General features: G+C 41.5%; 1 protein-coding gene across 1 annotated transcript in view; it reads right to left on the bottom strand.

Moving 5' to 3' along the window:
• Positions 1-26172, bottom strand: part of Gpc3 (glypican 3) — a 349741-nt gene that overhangs the window by 31327 nt on the left and 292242 nt on the right. Inside the window, exon 7 of the mRNA XM_050121691.1 lies at positions 10863-11022. Within this exon, the coding sequence (XP_049977648.1) occupies positions 10863-11022 (160 nt within the window). The remainder of the gene's footprint in view (positions 1-10862; positions 11023-26172) is intronic.

The following is a 26172-nucleotide window of genomic DNA, read 5'->3' as shown; positions in this document are numbered from 1 at the left end:
GATTGGTGGGGTGTGTGAGTGTGAGAAATGCATTGTCCCCTTGCACAAACCAAAAAGAACACTGAAAAGGAGAGTGGGGTGTGTTCCAAATTTAGCTTTATTTCCAACCTCTGCCCATATGGTTGGTGGTTTTAAAAAAGTGATCACCAAGCCAACAGAGTGTAATCTGATATTAGGAGTTCCATTCCCTGTGAAAGCAGAGCTAATAGCAGCACACGGGATTCATTTGTCCTAATACCCTCTGATAGAGAAGCTGAAGGGACTCTCCAAGTGGTCCTCGCCTCTATGCCCCAGTGAACTGGCCTATCAGTCTCTCATCCAGATTTGGGATGGAACTGATGAGATCTCCATTGGTTAAGAGAGACTTCAGAAGGAGCCTGTCAAACTCAATAAGGAACAAAGGGCTTTGAAAAAGGAAAAGTTTATGGATCTGTTTAGCAGTCTTGGAGTTAAGGAAGTTTCCAAGCTTAGGATTCCTAGAAATCAAAGTGATTATCACAGGGGGGGGGGCTCTTTCATTTGTTACCATAACTTTGGAAGACAGGACCTTCTCTCCTTGGTGGAAAGAGCTACCCCTTTAAGAGAAGAGCCCCGAAGGATGAAGGAAGCAAACACATCTTCCCAATGCACTTCCTCACTGCTGTGGAATGCTAGTAAATATTTAACAACTGGCTCTCAAAACAAGAAGTATGCATGCACTTTTATTTTCTGTTTTATTGGAATAAAGGATGTGCAGCCACTGACTTATAGATAAAATATATGATATGCTTTATCATAAATTTCATACGAGAATTGGTTTTTACAGAATGCTTTCATTGACCTTTTCTTTGCCAGGTTTGTATCGGCAACTAAACTACATCGCAACTGATAAACAAGTGCGATTCTTACAGGAATATCAGTTGATATATTGGTTTACATTAAGAAACTTCAAGAAAGTGAAGAAACAAAAGCATCAGTGGGGACTTGCTTCCATCAGTGACCAGAGTGAGGTATTTCCTATTAGATAACAGTTTTCAAATTCTGCAAGAGTATTTCCTCAAATGGTGCGCTACTCACCATGAGAAGGTTATAGTTATAACACAATAACAAGCGTAAGCCACAGGACCAACATTTTTTCCCCGCTATTACTCCCTGAAGTCTGGATTCTAGGCAACCGACACAACAGTAACTCAAGCCCTGATTTACTATGTTTTCTGACTTCTAAGGGAGTTCTACTTCCATCATCAGGCTGCATACGTGCTGGCACTTGATGCGGGTTGGGGGGGCTACTCTATAGGATTTCTGCCACACAGATGCAACAGACACGATCATCTGATGTGACACAGTGATTAGGATGAGATGGGTTTGGGAAAATCATCCTTCTTGGAATAGAATGTATTTTATTACAAATTCATGAAGCTTAATATTTATTAACAATGGTTATGTCCAACAACTGGCTCACAGAAATTCTGAAAATGTAACAACTGACGTTTATGGCGCAGAGTCTCTCAACTCAAGTAGACCATTGCCCTCATCCCGTTTAGATTGCTTTGGGGTGGTTCCCACCAAGGTAAGGAGGGATGCCAAGCAGACATACAGAGAACAGGCTACTTCCCCCTGCTCCGAGTATGCTCTGTTACTCGGCTGCTTATTGCTGATTTGTAAGAAGATAACAGAAACTGAGAGCCGGCACTTAAACTTTTATAGCATTTCTACAGATACTTTGGTTGGTTGAATCTTGTGATTAAAAACTGTGGTTTATCTTTGGAGGGCCTTTCTGCTAGCTCCTTTTTCTAATGTGTCTTTATTATATACCACAAAAGTATTGGTCCATGATTGCTCTTGTGGAGGGACTTGTGGATCTCTTCTTCCATGGCCTAGACCTCTAAACGATGGACAACCTCCACATCTCCCTCATTCTTATCTTGTGTAGACTGAACACTGGTACTTACTTCCCCTGTCTTCCCATCACCACTGTTTAAATTCTTCTTGATGCTTTTTAGCTATAGATGGTCACTCAGTGCCTGGACTGACTTGCTTAGTTGACTGAGTCCCTACTCCTTGGACTAGAAAGGGATCCTCCTATCCCCGTTCTCACAAGTTCAGCTATAGGAAGCTGAGGGGACTTGGAGTGAATCAGTTCATCAGACAGCGAGAGTGGGATGCTTTGCTACCCTGCCAGATATGGTGTAAAAGCAAGCAAATACAAAAACTCAATATTGTGCATGGCGTTTGGGATGCAGCTCAGAGCAGGGTGCTTATTTAGCATGCATGAAGTCCCAGGTTTGTTTCATCCTCAGTACCATGAAAACCAAACCAGCACTGCACATGGATAATTGGAATAGCTATCTTCTCACTTTGTGATATTGAGGATGGAAGCCAGGGCTTCCCGCATGGTAGATAACCATTCTAGCACTGAACTTTCTGCCCCCCAGGTCCTGAAATGTGTGTGGAAGGGACAGCTACTAAGCAGGTGGGGGAGAGGAAGGAAGGTTGGGGCCTGATAGCTAAGTCCTTAAGGGAAGGCTGGGAGCAGAGGACCCAGCACAAACAGACCCTCCTAATTTGTAGCTCATTGATGGACGCGATGAGCAGTATAACCACCGAGGGAATAAAAGTGGAGTAAAGGCTTTCCTCCAAATTCTGGTGTCTGGGATAGTCTGAGAGCAGGAGGAAATCTCATTAGCACCTTCAGGATAAAAAGTGTAGATATAGGATGAAAAAGACATGCTTGAAACCTTCCCAGGAGCTCCCGGGGACTTGGGCAAATCGCTTTACTCTGAGAGCCATCCTGGAGGTGCTAATGAGATCCCCCCCTGCTTTCGCACACAGACTGCCTGCAGATCCCAGCATTTGTAGGGCAACCTCCACTCTGGTTTTATGTACTTGGTAATTATATCACTGCTTAAATCCACCCACAAGTTACAAATAAAGAGAGTCTATGCTTAACGCAAGCCATGTACATTAGGACTTATTTAAAATACAAAGATAAAAATCAGAAAGTATAATCAGAAATTATCAGAACCATAATTTTTTTTTTTTAAAAAGCTGAACATGGTGGCGGACACTTGTAGCATTTGAGGGCCTGAGCAGGAAGGATTGCAATGGATTTGAGGTGAACCTAAGGCTACTTAGTAAGTTCTAGACAGACCTGGGCTACAGTACGTGATCATGTCCCAAACAAAACAAAACAAAGCAACAACCAACAAACAAAAGTAAAAATTTTAAGTTAAGTAAAACCCATGGATCATTTTGGCAGATGATCATTTTTTCCCCTTAGGGATCTTCCGATTACAGCATTGATTTAACTAGAAATCTCCATTTTTCTTTCTGTTCTGATATCTTATCTAGCAGAAGAGACCATCCCATTTGATGGTCAGTCTCCCAGACTCCAGGGATTGCCTTGTTTCTGTTTGCCAGCACAGACAGAAGCTTTGACCTTGCTACGTTCTGGCTGGTTCTTCCTCTAGTCCTCTCCTCTCTGAGGACTGCCCCAGGCTGTCCCTTTTCTTTCTGTCTATACTTACAAAGTTGACTTGAGCCTGTCACTAAATTGGTCAGCATTGCTTCTTTCCAGAGAAAACCAGATGCAACCCAGGGAGCCAAATTCATAAAGGTATTTTCTTTTTAGTTGAAATATAATAATCTTTAAGAAGTTTATATTATCCACAATATTAAGCTCGTTCTTGGTGTTATGTGTTAAAGGAGCAAAAGGAAAACTCATTAAAAAATGGCCCTAGATATAAAGGCATCAAAGCCCAAGCTTCCTATGGGGCAGTATCACAAGGTGGAGACCTGGAAACCCAAACCTAAGACTAATCTCATCCCAGATAACAGACTCCTCAAAAGCACCTCCAACTGTGGCAACTTTATAAAACGATTTCTACTTTTCCTTCTCTCGTCTATCACCAGCTTACCCGTGTTAACTCCCCAGTCAACACTAAGATGTCGGGAAGGCTCCTTTCTTGGTACACGTCTCAATTGGCAGATAATATCACTGTGAAAGCTCACATCTAAGTCCTTCTTTGTAAGCCCCAGGAGCTGCAGAAAGCTCTAGGGGGAGCAGAGATTGGCTGTGTTGTCAATCTCTTAGCAAGAAGCACCTGGTCTCTGTGTGAAGCGTGTTATTAGAGTGAGCTCTGCTTCCTTCGGCATCCCGACGGAATTAACTCCCTGAAAGCAGAGACCTAGACATGAAAGCAGGCTGCTTGTAGCCAAGAGCAAGGTAGCATGGAAAGAAAGCATCAAGGGCTCTTTCTTGACCCTCCCCAACAAGTTGTCCACCCCTGCCCTTACTGCCCCACCGCCACCAAAGAAAACAACATGTAACTAGCTGTGATTCTTTCAAGATGTAGGTGCCTACGACTGTTGAGACTCTGGTTATTTGCACAACTCAGCAGACATAGTTGTCATTGTTCAAATACTTTCTCACTGTAGACCACCCTGGGCTAAAACAAGTTAATGAGTAACTGAATGCCCCCTGGGGGGGTGGAGAAGAGAACTCATGCATAGTGAAGATTAGTGGACAGAACATTTGGACCACATTTTTATTTTAAATTTTAGTTAAAGACTTTGGCAAATCAAACTAATTTAGAACCACTAGTACTAAGTGATAGTCATTGTCTTTAAAATGGGCACGCTGTTCTATAATTTTATAAATATGTTTCTGTCCACCATCACATATGCTTCAGCAACTCATGAGCTGGGCGGGCACTTTATCAGCAATTTCACAAGTGCAGATGCTGAAGCTTAGTGGAGCTTCTAAAAGTCTAAAAGTCACAGCATTGGGAAGTGGCAGAGACAAAACTCGGATCTAGTTTCCTTGACTTTGTGGACGCCATGTTTTTTTTTTTTTTTTATGTCTCAAGCTTCAATGCTCTACATATTGAGACAGGATCCACTTCCTAATAGATAGAATGGGTCCTTCTGCACTGAAGCCATGTATTTGAGGAACTGATACCATAATAAAGAAGTTTGGACTACAAGAGCTTTCCAGGGAGTTCCAAACATGGATTACTCAGGGAGTTGCAACCTGCAAGATAAGTGTCAGGGTTCTGGAGGCTGTGTTTCCAGTGGGTTGCACAAACCGTAGAATTCATTTTGGGAAATTGCCAAGGCTTATAACTGGATTTGTTGCCAACTGGTCAGTGTAGATAGATATATTACCGCTTCTAATGTATTTTGAGCTCTGCATTGGACTTGACATGTCTCCCATTAAAACAGCAACCCAGGATGTTCATTCCTCCATAAGCTCTGTGTCTGCAGATGTCACCTGGGATAAAAGGCCGATCATAAAGTTCCTCCGCTGGTTTTATCCCTTTCACTAGACCAGCCCATCAATGAATTCTTAATACACAATGCTTACCAGCTCACATTTATTAGGATTTGACCTGACAGTTTAGAAGAATACATCATTGAAACGTCCATCCCCTTTGCTACGCCACAAGCTTGTTGGGAGTAGATAAGGTTGAACTTGATCATTTAAAAAATGTCAAGGGAAAGAGGCCAAATGTGGTAGCACACGCATGCAATCTACTATAATCTATTTAGGAAGTAGCTACAGAAAAAAAATCAGAAATTCAAGATGATTTTCGGCCACATAGTGTGTTGGGAGACAAACCCAGGGCACACGAGACCCTATCCCAAGGAAAAAGAGAACAGAAATAAAAAATAAAAGTACATGGCTTTAAAATAGTTCTCAATCAGTATTTATTCGAAGTTGTTATTTTACCTGTCAAGTATAAACTAACTGCAGAGAAAGAATATCTGATATAGAACTATTGGGTCTGTGGTTGAGAAATCCTGCAGCCACTTCCACAGGACTTCTAGGAGGAGGTGAGTGAACAGGATTAGTTAACTGCCTATCCCCTCCTCTCTCTCTCTCTCTCTCTCTCTCTCTCTCTCTCTCTCTCACACACACACACACACACACACACACACACACACACACAGAGAGAGAGAGAGAGAGAGAGAGAGAGAGAGAGAGAGAGAGAGAGAATGGTAAACGGGACCAGAACTGGCCAAGGTTTCATCTTCAGACTTGTCTAGTTAATGACCAACGAACAGGTTTTCATTTGCAGTCCTCACACACATGTCTGAGAGACTGAAGTGTCTTCAGAGCAAGCATTTCTAGAAGAAATATTTGTGGACACAAAATCCTCCATTGGTTTTCATCCAGGTTTAAGCTCTGAACTGAAGTTGACTAGGAAGAGGTTAGGATATATAGCTGAAGGCTAGTTACTTGTTTGAAATAGCCTCTTGTGTGTTTTGAATAAGCAAAAAGGACAGACCTTTATTTTGAGACATGATCTCATATGGCCCAGGCTGGTCTCAAACTCCCCAAGTAGCCAAGTGGTAGAAGATAACCTTGACTTTCTGATCCTGTCTCCACCTTCCAAGTGATAGGATGCCATGCATTTCTCACCACAGTGGGTTTCTAAGATAGCGCTGGTTTCCACCCACAGGCTCTTTGAGAGCCTCTCAGTATCAACAGAAACGAGAGACCAACACCCTTCATAGCAGGCGTGTGGTTTTGAGTGTGGGGGTCCTGGGGACTGGGTTCTATGCTTTACATAGATCTTTGTTTTAAATGTCTACAGTTCTTTAAAATAAGAAACAGAGTTGCCCCATTCTGCAAATGTGGAAAGCGGAGAAGAGAGATGAAGTACATGACGCTGTGATTTGGATGCTCATGTGCCCTCCAAAATTTATTCTGAAACTTAATTCCCAGCACAACACTATTGTGGTGGAGATGGTGGGCTGTTAGGGCGTGATAAGGATGTGGGAGCTCTGCTCCTATGTAGCAGATTAGTCTTTTACAAAAGGACTGGAGAATACCAGACATGCTCAATTTTGTCCTTCCATCTCCTCTGCCAGGTGAGGAAACAGCATTTGCATCTCCAGCCATCTAAGAGGGCAACAAGGACTTTGACAGATGCCAGATGCTGCCGCTTTGATGTTGGGACTTCTAACTGCCAGAACTGTGAGAAATTAATTGCTGTTCTTTACAAACATCCAATCTAAAGCATTTGCCAATAGGAGCACTAAGACACTCATGATGAGGAAAATGCACTACTCTTGGAAAGTCATGAGAAAAGATGCAACCGTGGGTGAGACATTGCATAACAGCCGTCTCACCAAAGTATTAAAGTCAACTATCAGAAAGGAATAGAAACCTTGAGGAATTCTATTTTCAATGTAGAAATAGGAATTGTGCCACACTGGGCTTCATGGTTTATTTCTACAATCCCACCCGGGGCAGGAAGATTTGGGGCAATTCAAGGCCACCCTGGGCTATACTGTAAAACTTTCTCCCACTCCCCCCCAAAAAAATCCCCAAACCAAACAAACCCATCAATACATCAATAACAAGTCCATCCCTGAATGAAAAAATTTGTAAAATACAGAAAAGGGAAAAGATGGAAGAAAAGAAAGATGGGATGGAAGCAAGACCATTAAAAATAGAAGCATCTGGAAGACTTTAGGATGAGTTTTAAAAGCGACTATACCCCAGGAATCTTGGACACATATAAAATCTTGGTAATATCCAGCTGTGCAAATGAGGTCTAGGTGCAGGCGGTTCTTTGCAAGAAGGCTGGGTGGAAAAGTCAAAGTGGTTAGAATAGGGAAAATCAGGTCCATTCTAAGTGGAAATATCCCAGAAGAGAACAGAGAACTTGCAAGGTCAGGTGGAAAAGCATAAAAAGGTATCCCCCAAAGACTCTTTTAAGCGTTTTGCCAGGAAACACAGCCAAAGAAATGATCACAGATTGCTGGCAGTAGACAAGTCTGTAAGAGTTGTCTAGGCATTGTCTTTATGTTACAGATGGAGAAACTGACTCCTAAACACTGGAAGGGACTTTCATTAGGACACACGGGAGTTGGAAACAAAGCCCAGGAATAGAACCTGGTAGACTCTATTATATGTAGTGCATCAAAAGATGGGAAGCAGCGAGCCAGGAAAGCCAGCTAATAGCATCATTCACTGGTTATGACGCAAAAGGTCTGTTCAGGGACAAAAGGAAGCTACAAGAGAATTGAACAGAGTCTAACCCATGCTCTTTATTCCTGAGTTGTCTTCTGGGGGAGGCAATTTGCAGTACTAAATGAAATGGTAAATGTACATCATGTTCCAAATCAAGTTGACTCAATAAATGGATGATGATGAGTCACTGGGATCACATGCCATTTACCCAGATTTTGGGTGAAATTATGTAACAGCTAACCAATGCGGATAGCCTGCCATTCCAAAGAGCTATTGTGCCATGAGCATGACAGGCTGGCAATGAGTTTCTTCCCTACAGGAAGCATTTTAAAGGCGATCCGACAAAGCAAGGCTGGTAGAGTCATTGATTTGATTAAGCACATAGAATACTTTGGAGGCAAGGCATCATTTCCCCTATAAATTAAATGAACTACCTCTGCATAATACACTCTACAGTTTACAAAAGCCTTCCGGCTAATCACACCTAACAACCTGACTAGCGTTCTTGGAGAGGATCAATGTGCGCGTGAACAAAGGGACCCCGAGGATGCAATCTAAGTCCATTTTGACAATGCCCTTGAGAAGGACCCTGCCAAACACTGCTTACAAAAGTTAGGTTACCTTGAAGCTATAGAACTTTTTTAATGGAGAGGGCCAAGTCTTACAGGCAGGAAGTCATGGGTTTGAATAAGCGGAGAGACTTTGCTGGTGAAGTATGAGTGGTGTTGTGTCCTCAGGGCCAGGGCCAGGGCTGGGATGAGAGAACATTTTGATGAATCATCTGGACAACCTTTAGAATGTAGATGGACACGGAAGTTGCCAGACACAGGTTGGGGCCATCCCTAACCCAAACTGCTTCAGGTTTTGAAGTTTTTCTGATTCTAGGATATTTGTGAGGTCTTTACTGGCTGAACGTCTCTTAGTATCTGACCTCGTTTGAGTATCATGTTGGCACTCGAAGGGCTTGAATTTCATAGTATTTTGGATGTTAGGCTTTCAGACAAAGCATGTTCAATCTGTAGCAAAATACAAAACTGACTTTCATATTCTCATGGCTACCCTGAGGAGCAAAGGAAGCATTTGAGTAGACTTGTTCAAGAGTGGCTTCTGAAACCAGACTATCTGGATCTCCATCCTGATTCTGCCCCCCATGGAACCGGGAAATCACTCTAGAGTATGTCTTGAAAGCACTGGCATAACTTACTTCAATAATTCAGAAAAATCTTTTTAAAAACATAACCGCTGGTTTTAAAAGGTTTCAGGAGGGAAACTAACAATTATGGAGCTAGTACATATGGTATATGCCAGTACATGCCAAATATGATTGCATATGCTTTGTCAACTTTTCCCTTGACATATTCCTGCCACAGACCCACGAAGTTAGGTTATGTTCTCCGTTTGATAAAGAGTTGGAGAATTAGAAAGGAGGTGATAAAACTTGAGGAAATCTGTTCTAAGTCATACTAATATGTAAGAAAAAGTCAAATATATGCTTGCTCTGTACCGAAACTTACTCTCTTAGGTTTTCAGGGGCTGAGGAGTGCCTGGAAGAAATGAAGAGGTGTTGTTCATTGAGCATAGTGTCATGCATGATGGAAGATGCTAACATCTGCTGTTGACCAGAGTGTGCCTAATTCATAATACTGAACAGTACATGTATGAATTTGTTAAGAGGGGAGATTTCATGTTAGTTTTCCTCAGTGAAAAAAATGACTGATTCCAAGAAAATATTTAAAGAGTGACCAAGAATAAAACATGTGTGTTCTCTCTAGAGAGGAGGGAAGAAGAGGCTTAAAAAGAGACCACTGGCGGGCGGGGGCAAGATGAACAGCAGTTAGTAAGAGAATGAGGCTATGGGAGAAACAGGGAACGAAGCATCTTGGAGACCTTGGACAACAGAGTTTCAGGCAGAAGGGATGCACTGAGGAGGAAAAGGCATGGTGGTAAAAGTCTGTCTCTCTCCTTTCGAGAAATCTCATTGCTTCTCAAAGCCCAGCTTTATTAGGAAGAATTTGATAAAGGAAATAACCTGTTGATATGAAAGGACTTAAAAACTATGAGATACAACAAATGTGAGGAGACTTGGTTCTGTTTCTGCACTTCCTTATTGACGCCAGCATCCCTGGCATTGCTTTTTTTCTACTGCTATTGTTTCTCCCCAGCTGTACATAGCCTTTCTATATTAGACTGTTGTGAGAAAAGAAAATAATAGACATTCTCTCTGAAGAAGGAAAAGTCAACATGTAGCTCTTCCTTTAAAGTTACTCCATTGTTGAGTTACTTCCTTTTGGTGGTGTTGGGGATTAGGGCTAGTACTTCATCTCATACATGAGATGCAAGTACTCTACCCGGCTACAACCCCAAGCCTCACTGTAGGTTTGCACAAGACTCCCCAGGTAGCATTGCTTTCTACAACCAAGAAGAACCAAAGTCAACTCCAATGGGAAACCGGAGCCAATGGCTCAGCTCAATTCACTTTCAGAAAACGAGAACAGGAACTTTCTGATCTACCCAGGGTCAGAGGTGGGGAAACTAACAAAAGAAAAAAAAGCTTTGCTTTCTGAGAAGGTCATCTTTCTTAAAAGAGTTTATGGCTTCATGGCATCGTGTGCTGCAGGGATTTTAGAGGAGGTCTAGAAAGCGATTGATTTTTTTTTTTTTTTTTGGTTTTTCGAGACAGGGTTTCTCTGTGGCTTTGGAGCCTGTCCTGGAACTAGCTCTGTAGACCAGGCTGGTCTCGAACTCACAGAGATCCACCTGCCTCTGCCTCCCGAGTGCTGGGATTAAAGGTGTGCACCACCATCGCCCGGCTGAAAGCGATTGATTTTTTTTTTTTTTTTTTTTTTTTTTAGCGATTGATTTTTGACTCCTGAGAGCATCACCATTTTCAGGCAGTTACCTGCAAGGAAGCGCAGTTGGTTCTTCACTTTCATCATTCCGTCCCCAGAGCTCCCAATGCACTCGTCTTCATCGTCACCACAGTCTCCGCTCTCAAGTCCTTCCTCATCCAGGTTCTTATCCAGAACTTTACCCTTGGGCACAGACATGGTTCTCAGGAGCTGAAAGAAGATAACAGGACTATAGAAGCTCTCCTTACTTTTTGCTTATAGGTTTAGAAGAATGTGTTCCTATAAGAGGTATTATAAAGTACACAGCTTTTAACAATGCTTTTCAACTGGGCATAGGAGCAAACTCTACTAGGTCCAGCCAAGAGGGAGGTTGAAGTAGGGAAATTGCTCGAGTCCAGAGGTCACCACCAGTTTGTATAACATAACGAGCCTCCATTTAAAAAAAAATCATTTTTCAAATTTAACTATGTGTAAATTGCTTACACATTTTCGAGCTTCATACTGAGAGACAATTCTACAGCATTTGACATGACATATTCTTCATTCTTCTGCTCCATTTAAACCACACTGAAGCCAGAGAATACATTGCATGTTGCATTTTTATAATATTGTATCTAAGTTTCTGAGAGTCTCAGTGTTAGGAGAATATGTATAGAGAACTTAAGACTTGACAGGTGAAACATATGTGTCATCGACAAGGACAGCAAAGATCAGAAACAAATTCCCTACCAACGTGTCCTAGAACAGCATTGATCTCCATTATATAAAAGCAATAACTGTTCTTAATGGAATGAAGACAGAACTGTCTCTTAAATGAATAGTGCCCAATTGAAATGATCGCTTACAATTGTCAAATCCCATATTTTGATCAGTAGAAAGAACGAAACAAAACCATGAACAGTTCTCTCTCTTGCAGCTTTTAAATCAGGTTGCTTCATCATAGCTAATATGCTTAGCAAGAGACATGTTTGTTTGGAACTCTGATGCAGAGCTTTTAGTCATGTGACCTAGTTTTATGGGACTCCTATCATCCCCAAGTCTCTCCACTGACAGACCCAAGCTTGCAGTATGATTCACCCTTTAGGGTCCATTTTACTTCCATGGCTACCGCTCTCCAAGACTTCATGTCACTATCCTCAACCCCTGCTCCAATCACTGTTCTCAGCACCCATTTGGTCCTCTCAGCCCTACCCCTTGCTTTTCAATGAGAGTTGGGGACAGTTGGTCTTGATTGTCAACTTGACAAGATTTGGAGTGAGCGTCGAAGAAAGCCTCTGTGGATGCTTGTGAAGGATTTTCTAGATTAGGCTGGAAGAGGTGGGAAGATCTACCCCTAACTGTGGATGCCACCACGCCATAGCTGGAGTCCCAGACCATATGACAAGGAGAGAGGAAGCTGAGACTCCCATTGTATGTCAGGACTGTGATTACAGTGTGCCCAGCTGCCCCGTGCTCTCGTCAACCCTTAGCCTTCTCCTGGGAGCTCGAATTGCACCATTAATTATTAATTATTATTAATAATTGTATCAAATATGGGTAGTTCTTTTCCTCATGCTGACAGCCTCTCGTTGTTCCTTTCCAGACAATAATGTGTAAACACTGAGTTCCTTGAAATGCATATTGATGTATAGTTGAGGCGTACTTTATGTACTTCCCACTTCCATAACAAAAATATTAAATTCCAAACACTAGTGATGAAATTGGCCTAGTTTAGTTCACAACACAAATAATCGCACAAGAGTGTTTCCTTGTCATGGACACTGATATATAGTTGAAGCAAAAATATGTTGTGGATTTCTCACTTTGTAGCCCAAAATAATACAAATTTTTACTTAAGGGCTGAGTGTTAACAAAACCAGTAATTTTCACAGCTTTAGTATTCGTTGGTGACTGCTACTTATTTTCCTGCAAACATATGTAGTGGCGATTAGGGTGACTAGGACTGCATTTTAGAGTCGCTGCCTTGATTTATATAGCGGTGCTAACATTTGCCCTAGTCAGTGATTTGGCAAATACCAACAGAGTAAAAACAACAAATAAATTTTTAGTGTTGTTGTGAAAGTAGTTTCGATCTTGTGGCTCTCTGGAGTTCATGGACTTCCAGAGTCCATAAAGCATTCTTTGAGAACGGTGAGTCCATGCTATAACAAATATCACTAGAGTTTAACTAAAACCTCCAATCCATCCTGAACCATTATTTCTTATGGGAAAATTGCTTTTGACATAAGCATTTCATGTTAATTTCCAAGAATGCATCCTCTGTGTATAGCACGGACTGTTTGAATTAGAATTTTTTACATGAGGAGGTTTTATGGTTAGGTATACATTAGTGAACTTGCTATTTTTCAAGCATGTCTCACATTTGAGCTTTTTTTATTAATACCCTCAGTAAACATTAACTGAGAACATACTATGAGCTGTTGCTCATTTCTGTTTATTGAAAGGCTTCCAGATTTTCAAGCCAAGTTCAAGTGCCATGTCCTTAATAAAGTCTTCTTGGCAGATGATTGTTATAATTCTCTCCCTCTATCCCCCGCGAGTGTTTCTTCCATCTCTATCCCCTGAATGGCACTTTCTATATGTGATCTGGTATTACTTATGTGTATTTATGTTTTTTTCCCACTACTAGACTGTGAGAGATGCTAGGGATTTCAAACTCCACAGCATTTAAGGAAGTGTATAGTAGACACTTAATAAATGTGCTCTTGAAGTGAAGCAAAATGACGTGGCATGGCAGGACTTCCATAGCCGAGAAAAGAGAAAATCTCAAAGCCAGCATTCATTGTAGAAGAACTTAGAAATGGATATCAAACACACCTTTTAAAAAATGGTTTATTTTTATTTTATGTATATGTATGTGTGTATGTATACCATGCGCATGCTTGGTGCCTGCAGAGACCAGCAGATGGTTTCTGATACCCTAGATTGGAGTTATGGGGGTTGTGAGCCATTTTGTGGGTGTTGCGAACTGAATCTGGGTCCTCCAGATAAGTAGCCAAGCTGAAACAGCTTTGGAAGACCCTGGCTAAGACCAGCAACTTATTTTGACAGGCCATTTTCCAATCCTTTATACCATGTCCCCTGTATTGTTGGGGAGCTCTGTTTAAATACAGCGAATTTTTAAAAAAGCCTTTAAAATTTTGCCAAGGAGGATACTACTTTGGGTCTTCAGTTCTGTTCATTTTGGAGACAAGTGCAGCATGGAAGGGCAACTATGACCTCTTTTGTAATGATTTCACACCAACAGCTGTTGGAGTCTGGCCTTCATACACTCACAAAACAAATTCGAACCAAGAAAACCATCGTTGATGCAAACTTCTTAAAGAAGAGACAGAAGGAGAGCGTTGGAAGAAGGACAATGAGTCTGAGGACAATCGCCAATAAACGACTATGGATTTGGCTCAGAAATCCAATCAGCTAATTCCATTTCGCAATATTGAGCTTTCTGTTCTCTCACTATTTACAATGTCCTTCAGACTTAACATTCACGCTATAAAAAGAAGATCGGGAGAGGCCGGCACATAAGCACAGGTAACACAAAGGGCTTAGTGTTGTTGATGAGCTGTTGGTCATTTGCAAAGGACAGTATCCTGTCAGCTTTTAAGAATAAGCCCTCGGCTCGGAGTAGCGATTAGCAATGTCAAATATTATTAAAAAACGAATCTGACTATTTCATCCACTGCCCACATAGCCGGGCTCTAAATGTGACGCATTTGCCACACACCGCTTCGCATACAGCAAAATGGACAACCCAGCATTTTCCGTAGCTGCTACCCTCTATTCAGGCATTTTTAACTACTGTTATAGTTAGCTAAATATATATTAAATATATATTTATGCACTGTCTTTATGATAAAGTCTTGCTATGTATCTCAGGTTTGGCCTCAGACTCGGGGTTTTCTTATCTCAATTTCCAGAGTGCTGAGACCAATAGGCCTATGTCACCTTATCTAGGTCCTCACTTTATTTTAGAATTTATTTTTAAATGTCTAAGTATCATGTTATGGTTTTCATCTGTCTTTTTTCTTTGTCTTCTAGGACAGAAACTTACTACATAGCCCAGGTTGGCCTCGATCTCATAATCTCTTGCTTCCATCTTCCCAGTGTTGGGGATACTGCCATGTATCACACTTCGGGGAGGGTTTGAATCAGAAAAGTCTTACACGTGCTCATATACTAAAGGTTTAGCCCCCAGGAGATGGCCTTACGAAGGGAGGGGGTTAGAGCCTTAAGGAAGTAGGTGGGGCCTAATTGAAAGAAGTTCTGTCACTGGGCTTGTGCTTTTGAAGAGGACATTGGGTTCTTAACTTGTTCATAACATCCTTCCAAGAAGCAAGTGAGGCAGCTCTTCTACGATGTACTCACTGCCGTGATGTCCTGCTTCTCCGCAGACCCCAAAACAACAGCATTAATTGTCTACCGACAGGCACCTCAGAAACCCTGAGTGAGAATCAACCTTCATGCTTAGCTAATTATGTCAGGGACTTGTCATAGTGACAGAAGCTGATAGATGTGGCAGGTTTCTCCACCTAGATGGAAAAGTGAAGGGAAAGAGAAACAAGGGGGAAAGCCCTCTGGGTGTAAAACTCTAATATATAATGTTTGTGGATTTTTTTAAAAAGGGGGGAGCTTTAAATTGATGGCTTTTATACAACAAGTCTCGAATATTCTAAACACACATACTTGGGTTGTAATCCTGGTTTATCCAGTGGTTAAAATTTTATTTTCAGACAAGCTGCTTAATCTCCCTAAAACAAAATTTGAGAAATAATGTTTGCCTCACAGAAGTTTTATAATGAATAAATAAGATAACTCTAGTACTTCAACTATGGTAAGACATTTATCAATTAGGGAATTTATCAAAATTTCCTTAACCATTTTCTCAGGATTGAATATTTGCATTGTGGCTACGTCTGATTTTCCACACAAAGTCATTCCCATCAGGTCGCTGCAAAATCTGGATCATTTCTTGAGTAGGATTACTAGGTTAGAGAGTGTGTACACAAAGTCCCTAGACAACATGGCAGCAAGTGTAAAATTTCTATAAAAATGATCTAAGAGGCTAGCTGGAAATGAAGTCACCGGGTGGGGATGTGGCTCAGTGGTAAGCACGTAGCCTTAGCAGGCCTGAGGTCCTAAGCTGGATTTGGAACATCACAAAGATAAACAGATAAAAACAAAACAAAAACACCAAAACCAAAAATAAAACCAGGCTCACTAGTTCGGAAGCTCTGATCCTAGTGGAAAGTATGTCTGCGTTTCTAAGTCACCTGTTTTCCAGACTCTTAAGGTGGGTGAACAGACAAGATATTTTTGTTGTTTGTTTTTTGCGATGAAGTTGTATTATATTCCCAGGCTGGTCTAAAACTTAAGGTTCAAAAATATCCTCCTGCCTCAGCTTCCTAAGTAACTGGAATTCCAGGTTTATGACACACTTTAAGAAAGCTTTCTGCAATGTTACCCTGCTCCTTAGAAACTCTCTGGAACTGGCATTAGACATGAATCATGTTAGCGTTATTGTGCGTGATTACGTATGTTGGAATCTTTGTTCTTACTCTTCAAACCAGCTTGTGCAAGGAGGACAAACAATGGCATTTTTATCTTCCCTGAGGTGTGGCCATCGTGACCTTTTGCCCTCATAGTTAATAAACCCCTCCTTCAAAGGGGAATGAAAACTCGCTTCTACAAAAGTGATTGGCTTCATTTTATTATAAAGGGAAACACTGCAAAGCTAGCCTAGAAACAGGTCCTCAGGTTCATGCAACAGAAGGAAACAAGACCCTGCCGTAATTACCTAAGCAAATTCGAAACCTGATGCAGGAGAGAGTAGGCTTTCTAGAACACAGCCACCTCACATTCTTAAACCCATAACCAAGATCACAAAGGGGCACAGCATCATGGGACAAGAGGATTTGGTCAACGTTCTTGTCATGCTTGGTTGACAAGAGAACAAAGGTCAGCATAATATGCTTCTTGTTCTTATGGGGATCAAATATGCTCAAATGGGGCCCATGGCATCAACAAGTCTTGATCTGTCTATATGGTGCAGACAATGTGCCTCTTGTTACTGTCCTGATTGTAAGGGCAAGAGTCTTATCAGTCCCACACTGGGCCGGGACTGAGCACATGTTGTCTCCCATGGGCTTTGAATGCTGCTCTCCAATCTGTGTGACAGGAAGACTGCCTTTCCCCTTTTCTGCATCAAGCGGACACTCTGAACCTCAAACAGTAAGCAAGACTAAGTCACTGGGTACTTGAGAAAGGTCTTAGTAAAAAATATCCTTAAGTCCTCAAGTCCAGAACGGTTCGAGAAAGATACTGTTATGTAAAGACATGCATAACTGAGACTTTCAGTTTCCCTTTGTCAATCTGATTGCCTGGATTTCAGATAACTTCCTATTCTGTGGCATTTTCTCAGCGGTTAGATGTTAACTATAACTTGATGGGAAAGACTTTTACTACTGGGCGAGAACATGAAGAAAGGCAACAAAACCAGGTATTTTAATTCCAGCTACTTTGGGCAGAGGTAATCAGATTTCTGTGAGTTCAAGACTTTCCTTGTCTACATGGGAAGTTCCAGGGTATCCAAGACTTCATAGCGATACCTTTGCTTTCAAAAAAAAAAAAAAAAAAAAAAGAAAAAAGAAAAAGAAAGAAAGAAAAAGGAAGAAAGAAAAAAGAAGAAGGAATAATAAGGTTCTTAATGACACTAGATGCTTCCCGCTTGCTTTCCATCTACAATGGCTTAAATAACCTAACCATCCCATCATGAATGGGTTTGTTTTGAAAAGCTTTGGGCAGCTGTGGGACAGCTGGATGGAATGAAAAATGCCATTCCTGCTGCTCCACAGCTAAGAGTTCTCTTGATTTTTAAGCTCCTTAGCATTCACAAAATAATAAAGGATAAGTAACAAAATAGATACTGTAAATATGGTATTTGATACATAGTTTGAAGATTTAGCGGGCGTTTCTTTGAGCTACTCACAGTCCCTCTTCTTGGCATTTTTTTTTTTTATTGTGGGAAATCCAGGTTACATTTTAAAGCTATTAAGCTAGGCTTTCCAAACTGATTTGGAACTGTTTGGGTGTTTCACTTTCTACAACCTGCAAGGAATGTTTTGGGGGTCTGGGTTTTTTTCGATGTCCACAGTAATGTAAACATATGCTTTACTGTTTGTATTTGAAAAACGTAAGCTAATGGGAAACAAATGTGGTGACTGCCATGAATCGTGGACTTTTTGGAATGCCAGTATGATTTACACATTGTGCACATCCACAGGGCCGAGCATGTGACCCCTGCTTTGCATGCACACTGTCTTTGAACAAATGCACCAAACCACGGCCACAAGTAATTGGAAACAATTGCAACTCCACACTTTTGAGATGAAGCCAAATGCACAAGGTTAGAATTAATGGCTATATGTGCACTTCACACACTGAGAAGGCCAGGCTGCGTAGCAGTTAAGAGTGAGGGCTTTGGAGTACGACCAGCATGGATTTAAATCTCTGCCCAACCAATTTAGTAGCCGCAAGACTCTGGGCAAATCACTTAGCTTCAACCATTTTACCTGTAAAATGGGCCCAATACTATTAATTCTTCAATAAATAAAAGCATCAACATTTACATTTTTAGAGTTCTGTAGATGCTTCTTCTCAGAGAATTCTCTACCGTGGTAATTATACATTTCCCTGTTGTATCTCTGATAAATTAAAGAAGTGATATGGTCTTCCTTGGTTACCTGTGCCTAGCATAGCATTTGACACGAAGTGAGGTAATATTCAATAAATGTTCATTAAATGGATGAATGAACACAGAAAAACAAAGCACACATGCTTAGTATATTTCCTGACAAGGTACTATGTTCTCTGACATCTGTACACTGCTGTTCACGATGATAATGACCTCAAGGAAGAAGAAAGCAAGGAGGGACAGCAGGCCTCGCCGCACCAACAGAGGTAAAGGGCTTGTTGAATGTGTCTTGTAAGTAATGCCACATTAAGTGCTGTGACCACACACTAAGGTACCAGAAAACCATCTGGGTGGGATCTTTCCAAGCATGAGAAAACCCATCTGAATGCTCCCAGGGAGATAAGGAAAGGTCTGTGAACCAAGGAAGCACTCAAGGATGTTTAGAAGAGGGGAGTAGCAGCGTGACTGCCGGAGGATGTGCTTCCGTTTGGTGCTCCTGGCCCAACTCTCTGCCACACCCGCCTCTCAGCCCCTGCACCCCCTCTCAGCCACTTTGGGCTCCACTTCTAGACGAGTCTCGCTTCACCTTGGTAAGGAAACACTGACATGCATGAAGATAAGCCTCTCCACTGGATACATGTCTGGATACTATGAAAAACTGCGACGTAACACCAGCACCGCGGACGGAATTCATGGAATCCAGACCATCTGACAGGATGATTCCCTGGGGCTTTAGGAAGCCATTTGCCACCTTTAGAAATTTCCAATACTGTCACCAATAAAGGCTGAGTCTGCCTTAACTGAAATGTTTGGAACCAGGGGCTGTAGAATACTTGCAAGTGCACAAGGAGGTATGTTAGGGATGGGACCCGACTCTAAAGACAAAATCCACGGGTATGCCATATTTACCTTCACAGACAGCCCAAACAGTTGTCACCAACTCTATGCATGAAACAAAGCAGCAAGCTGCAGAGTTTTGTACTTGGGATGGCATGGTAGGACTCAAATGGTTTTGGACTTTGGAGCATTTAGAGTTTCAAAAGACCAGATTAAGGATGTTCAGTTGGTATCTTAGAACTGTATAGCCTTTGAGTCTGTTTTAGAGAGGAGGCATACCATAGGGGCTAAAGGCTTATACTCTGGAGTCAGAAAACTTGGCTCCAAATCTGGACACTATCGCCTACCACCCTTAGTACTGTAAACAAATTATTTAACTTTGCTAAGCTTTCTGTTTCTTATCTATGAGCTAGGCATGGTAATACCTCTGTTCTCTCTCACACAGTATGACTGTGGGATTGAATAAAGCCCTAAGCTTAGTGTGTGACACATAGCTCACACAATACTATATTAGCGTTGCATATTAAAAACTACATATTTATAAAGCACAAAATGAATTCTGAAGATTTTAGGTTACTAATCAGTTGCAACTCAGGTAGAGGTAATTATGGGGAACATGAATTCCTTAATGTTATTTTGTTACTGCTATTGGCATTATTTTAATAATTAAAGCCACTTTCTTATCTGTTTTCTCAGTTGATCCTCTCCAGAACCCTATAAGGCAACAAAAGAGACATATTTGCTGTATTTTACAAAAGATATAAGTTGGACTAGAAAGAGATATTGGGCAATATGTCTGTTTTTAGCCTAAATGCTTGTAAAAACGCTGGACGTGGTGGCGCATACCCGGAATCCCAGTAATCAGGAGGCTGAGTCAGAAGAATGACAAGGTTGAGGCCTGGCTGGGACACATGGTGAGAGTCTGTCTCTGAAAACAAAATAAAAACTTTATGAAGAGATAGGCACAGTAAGATTTAGCTAGGGTTGGAAACAGTGCCCAAAAAAGAGGGACTTCATAGTCCAGTACCGACTCGGGGCAAGCTCGGGAGCTGCACAGTAATGCAAAGGAAAGGAGAAACTAAGAGGCTCACAGACGAAGTAACTGTGCACTACATTTCCTATGTCCCATCCCCTGTCTCTTCGCCAGTCCGTTCTCTTCCACTGGTATTGCTCTGGTATACTAACAGCTCATTCTCCCCGAGGAGCCGCGCATGGCGAGTTCAGACAGCTAGGTCAGATCCATCCACTCTACTGGCTTACCCTTTCAGGTGAATGCCAAATTTCTCTCCAGATGCTGGGTCTTCTCCCTCTGACAAACTGAGGTAAAACCAAAGCAGAGAGGAGACAATTGATATTCTTACGAGCTAGACGGCTCAATGAGGCTCCCACAGCCAACCAGTGAGCCTCTTTCAGCTCATAGCCAAATACTTGGTTTGGGTAGTCTGCCAGTCTGTTAACTATGGGCTCTGTCACGCCCTCCTCAAGGGTCTCCAGCTTCACTTGAATAAGCCTCTGCTTCAGGAACCAAAAGCCCCACAGTCTTGCACCACGAAGCTCCTCCCAATTAGGCTGACTGGCAAGGTTTGCTGGCAAAATGCAAGCTTAGGAAGGCAATAGAAAGGCAGGCCAGCAAGTCAAGCTTTCCTCTGGAGGCCACTGAAGATTACAGGCATGCTTGTCCCTGTATCAGTCCGAAACCACCGTGAAAAGCTAGAAGGATGAAATATCGCTTTGTTTTCGTGGAAGGAAAAGCTGCTTCAGAGGCATCTGTGAAAGCCCAGGCCACTGCTTGCTTTCCAGAGCAATAACCTCAGCGAGATGAGTGCCACCGACAGAAGGCAAAGGGTCCCAGGGGGAGAGTGTACCAAGAGAGTATGTATTTCCTTGGGGAACGGAGGTTCCGCAGACATGCTTTGAGCATTTACTACTGTCTGACTGCATCAATGTGATCCATTGCAAGTAGACATCTTGTGGTTATACTTTTGGGAAATGAGAATTCTTGCCTCTAAAAATAGCCTCTATGCATGAACCATGTCATCAGGCAATGGCTTGAAGAGTCAACCTCAATGGCTGAGGGGAGGATGCTTCACTATTCTTCCTGAAGGCCTCTGGCCCACTGAGAGCTACCAAGTTGTCTCTAGTTCCCCCATTGAAGATCCTTCCTTCCTTGCAAGACCAAATCTAGATCAGGCTTTATAGATTCATATATATATATATATATATATATATATATATATATATATATTTAGTAAAAAGTAGTTTTTCTCTTTGGCATACCATTTGAAAAGTAGAAAGTTTGAAATAATTAAGGTAGCACTGTAGCATTCTGAAGGAAAAGAAAGGATGCAGGGCATCTGCCGTGACTAAATGAGCCGGGACCTGATGGGAAACTCCACTGAGGAGCCGGTTCCTTGGAGGTCAGAGCATTTCAGACATTTCTCTTTCTAACTCTGAGGCTATGGAGTCCCGAGGGGAAGTGGGCTGTCACGGGAAGTGGGGAACAGGAGCAGAATCATTATGATAATCACATCTTTTAAGGCTAAAAGAGAAGAGACCAAAGAGTAGTGTTCCTACAGCTTTCAAGCTTCCTAAAGTAAAAGCTAACTTAACAGACACTTAATAATTATTTTAAATAGAAAAAAAAAGATGCTTTGTTTGGGAAATGTACCAGTAAAGATACTGAAATGGCTGCCTCTTCTGAATTACCCAGCACGGTTTCATAGATTTTGGTCAGAGAAGAACACTTAAGCACTGGACTCTTCGGTCTAACCCTGGCAAGCTTAGCTGTGTATGGCATCTATCAAATGATTGACCACTGCCTTCTGCTGTGGTTTTTCTTTCTGTACTTTAACTGATTTGAATGGCAAGGTCAACCAGTGGATGAAGGAATGTGAAATGGAACTTCTGGTATTTTCCAATAGAGAAGAAATTTGAACTCTGCCTTTGGTGACTACTTAGGACAAGTTCCCCCCTCCCCCGCCCCCTCTCCCTCAGAGTTAGAGGCCGAATTTAGAGTCCTGAGCATGTACTCCTGAGCTACACCAGCACTCCTTGCTTAGGACACTTTAAAAGTACACTGTGAGCGATGCACTTCAAATAAAGTCTACCCAGTAAGATATTGAATGCATTCACTGGCTTGTTGGAATCCCATACCGAACAGTCTTTTAATAAAGTCTGGTCGCTTTGCATCTATTATTTATTGATATTGGCAGTCACTGTATCAACTTCACTCCACTAAACTACATATACACTTACACAGGACTTTAAAGCAGCAATACTTTCTGCTTGGTTGATTGGAAGCCTAAGAAATATTTTTACCTTAACATTTGCCCAAACTAAGCTTCACAAAAGTTGCCTAAAGCAACTTGCACATTCACCTTGGAGTCCCTAAGCTAACAACTGGCTCATTTGGAGGGCGTTGGCCTTGCAGTATGAATAAGATTGAGGTCTAATACAAATACAACCATTTCCATTTCTGTCTGGGTCTCTTTTATCATTTCTTCTTATTCTTTCACTCTAAACCACATCTGCCATTTCTCCTACTGGCTCTGCCTAGGAATTCATTCCTGATGTTGATTTTCCCCAGAAGCATATTAGAATTTAACCACAAGTTCTGGGAAAAGCATTATGTAGCCAAGTCTAGCCAATATATACTCAGTGTTGGGGAGAGCTAGATCTTATGCTATTTGGCTAGGTGCATTGATGGCGGAGAAGATGGTAAATTCTTTGTTCTATTGGCCCTCTCTGGTGGATATGGCATACACATTTTGCTTGTTTCTGAGACTTAAGTAATTGGCTGGCTATCTTACCTGGGCTCTTTCCCCATCCTTCAAAATTATTTGGTGATGATGGTGATGACAGAATGGCAGGAATAAGAGAATGTAAGTGTGTGAGAGGACAAGGAATATTCATAACAAATTACAGTCAACACACACCTATAGCTCCACCTTTCTTTGTGTCTCTTCACTGAGCTCAATATGGAGGAATGTCTTGACCAGTTCTGACATGGGTTTCTCCATCATCCTTTGAGATTCCTGGCAGCTATTCTCAATTAACGTTGTCTCCCCTTTCCCTCTCCCATAACATTTAACCTTATAACGGGTAGCAAACACACATTCCAAGCATTGCGTTCATTTAATGATTCTGGATACTGCGATAATTTTTTATCTTAGAAAACACAAATTGAGTACCCTAGCTAGGTGCAACAGGAAAGAAGGTGGGTAAAAAACAGAACCCTCACCTCTCAGAGGATGACATTCAGAGTGGACAAAAAGAATTTATTAGCTGTTTTGAACACACGGAAGTGCTCAGTATTATATTCAATGTCGTACTAAGGGAATAAACAAGGAGTATTGACTTAGAAAGGATGTGAGTGACTACACAGTCTAAGTCCAGTGCCCTGATTTTACAGATGAGGACAGCAAGTCCACACAGGCAAAATGTAGAGCGTCTTCCAACCACACAACCAGCTTTGTCGACGTCGATTCTATGAGGAATGTTACATGTCTATCTAATCCTTGGAGACTGAACAGGAGATTCAGTTGAGGTTGGTGAAAAAGAGGCAAAGGGACTTGAGAGCTGCAAAAATGAGTTTAAATCTGATAAGAGGGAGAGGAAGTTGTCCTGCCATTCAGAAATAAACGGCTCCCAAGAACGTTCTCCTAGCACGTGTAGGAATATAGTGGACTAAAACTAGCAAAAAGAAATTTTATTTGGATATAATCACTGAGTTCAAATTTGGCAGAGATCTGGGAGTTGAAGAAGGGAAATCAAGTGTACATATGATTCCATTTAGGTATACATAGGTATAAAAGTCTCCAAAATAAAGACACATAAATATAAAAATGAAATTATTTTACGTGTGTGCCTTTTAAAAAACACAACACACATGCAAGCCTCCTCTACAGAGTGAGTTCCAGGACAGCTAGGGCTGTTATACAGAAAAACCCTGCTTTGAAAAACCAAAACGAAAACGAAAAATGTAAAAGAAAAACTCGCAACACACATGGTGTACGAAGAGGACTTGTGATTTTTATACATGAGTCATCAACTCCAATAGCCTTCCTAAGACTTCTTATTCATCCATTCTTGATGAGCTGTCTACCTCAATCTGCCAACGTATCTAGTCATTTCCTTTCCCTCCTATTCATCTTTTCAAACACTCTGAGTCCTGCATGTGTATTTAATTGGACACAATTATATTTTGTTTCCTACTTTCCTCACTCTATTTAAGGACTACTCTAGCATTTCAGATGCTGCTATTTAACGTTTTTGTTGCTGAAAAGAGCCAGGAGCGTACATAGCACAATCAATGGCAATCAGTGGTAATATTGTTTGTCATGACTCCACAAGTTCAAACTACGTTCTCACCTCATCATTTGAAGCAACAGTACCGAGACCTTCTCCTACAAGTATACTCCCCACAGGACCAGGGAGAGAATGGGCAGAAATTTACATGCATAAGTATTCATACCTATACTGATAGCTTGATTAGTGGGAAGTTGATGTGGGATTCCCCTCTGTATGCTGTGAATATGTTTTATTACCATTAGTTAGTAATAAAGCTGTTTTGGCCAATGGCTTAGCAGAATATAGTCAGGCTGGACAAGATATAGAAAGTAGGCAGAGTCAGAGAGATGCCATATAGCTGTTGAAGGAGGAAGATGCCAGAACCTTACCCGGTAAGCCACAGCCCCATAACGATACACAGATTAATAGAAATGGGTTAATTCAAGACGTAAGAGCTAGCTAGAAATATGCCTGAGTCATTGGTCAAGCAGTGTTATAATTGATAAAGTTTTGGTGTGATTATTTGGGTCTAGGCAACTGGGAAAACAAATGAGCAGCCTCCATTTACAGAAAGTTAAGTACTAAAATTTGTACCAAGTAATGTTAAACCTGGAGGGCCACAAAAGTTTAGAGAACGCAAATGTTACTAATGAAGACCTTCACCATCCTAAAACATGTCCCTCCCTGCGTCACCCTATCCAGACTCAACATTTATTTCTTTTTCCTAGGCATACAAGCCAGGAATAAAATTTCATTTCCATCAATTCAACTGGGAAAACTGTTTCTTCACGTTAAGCATTTAGGCATTAGCATCTTTATATGGGTCAAACCTGTATATTTAGAAACATTGCCTTACTTCTAGAGAACCACACCTAAATATGGTATGGCTCTATGAATTTCCCTTCTGTACTCTATGGAAAAGAATTATACATATCCATTATTCCTCATGTCTCTATTTTACTAAATCCTTGTAATTTACAGCACATTTGAATACTTTGGCTGGGTGACTGGGAAATAATAAGGAAACAATACTTACAACTGGACATGGTTAGTCTCCTCTCTAGAGGACCCAGACTTTTCCAGTGGTTCCTTGAAGATTTACAGTCTGGCAAGGCCCTCATCTAAGTGTGGGGCCACATCCATGTGTCAGGTCTTCCACTCTGCAAAAGCCTGGCTTTAAATTCACTCAAGATCTTGGTCATGATTTAAAATTTCCAAGTACTAGCCTCTACATCTCCCGAAGGGAGATTATACCCACTGCCTTGCATAGCCTATCACAAAGAAATAATTCGGTGTGGTACCTGAGAACACAATAGACAACAGTGAATGCTAGATTTCTTCATTAACAGTGATGAATAATAGCTTTAAATATGGCTCCTTTCTGGTAATCTCAGCCCTTAGCCCAGGGCTCTGTGAGGAGAATGGCTCACTGCAGACCTGGAAGGAAAGAAAGCGCTAGAGGAAGAGATACTTTGGTGTGAGTGAAATATCTCTGGATGTCCATGTATTCACTTCACACTGGCAACTGTCTACTTCTGCTTTTA

Source organism: Alexandromys fortis, unplaced genomic scaffold, assembly GCF_014885135.2.
Source record: "Alexandromys fortis isolate MF-2015 unplaced genomic scaffold, M_Fortis_MF-2015_v1.1 scaffold_194, whole genome shotgun sequence".
NCBI lineage: Eukaryota > Metazoa > Chordata > Mammalia > Rodentia > Cricetidae > Alexandromys > Alexandromys fortis.
Note: the sequence above shows the minus strand (reverse complement) of the source record. Positions and strands in the feature narration are given on the sequence as shown.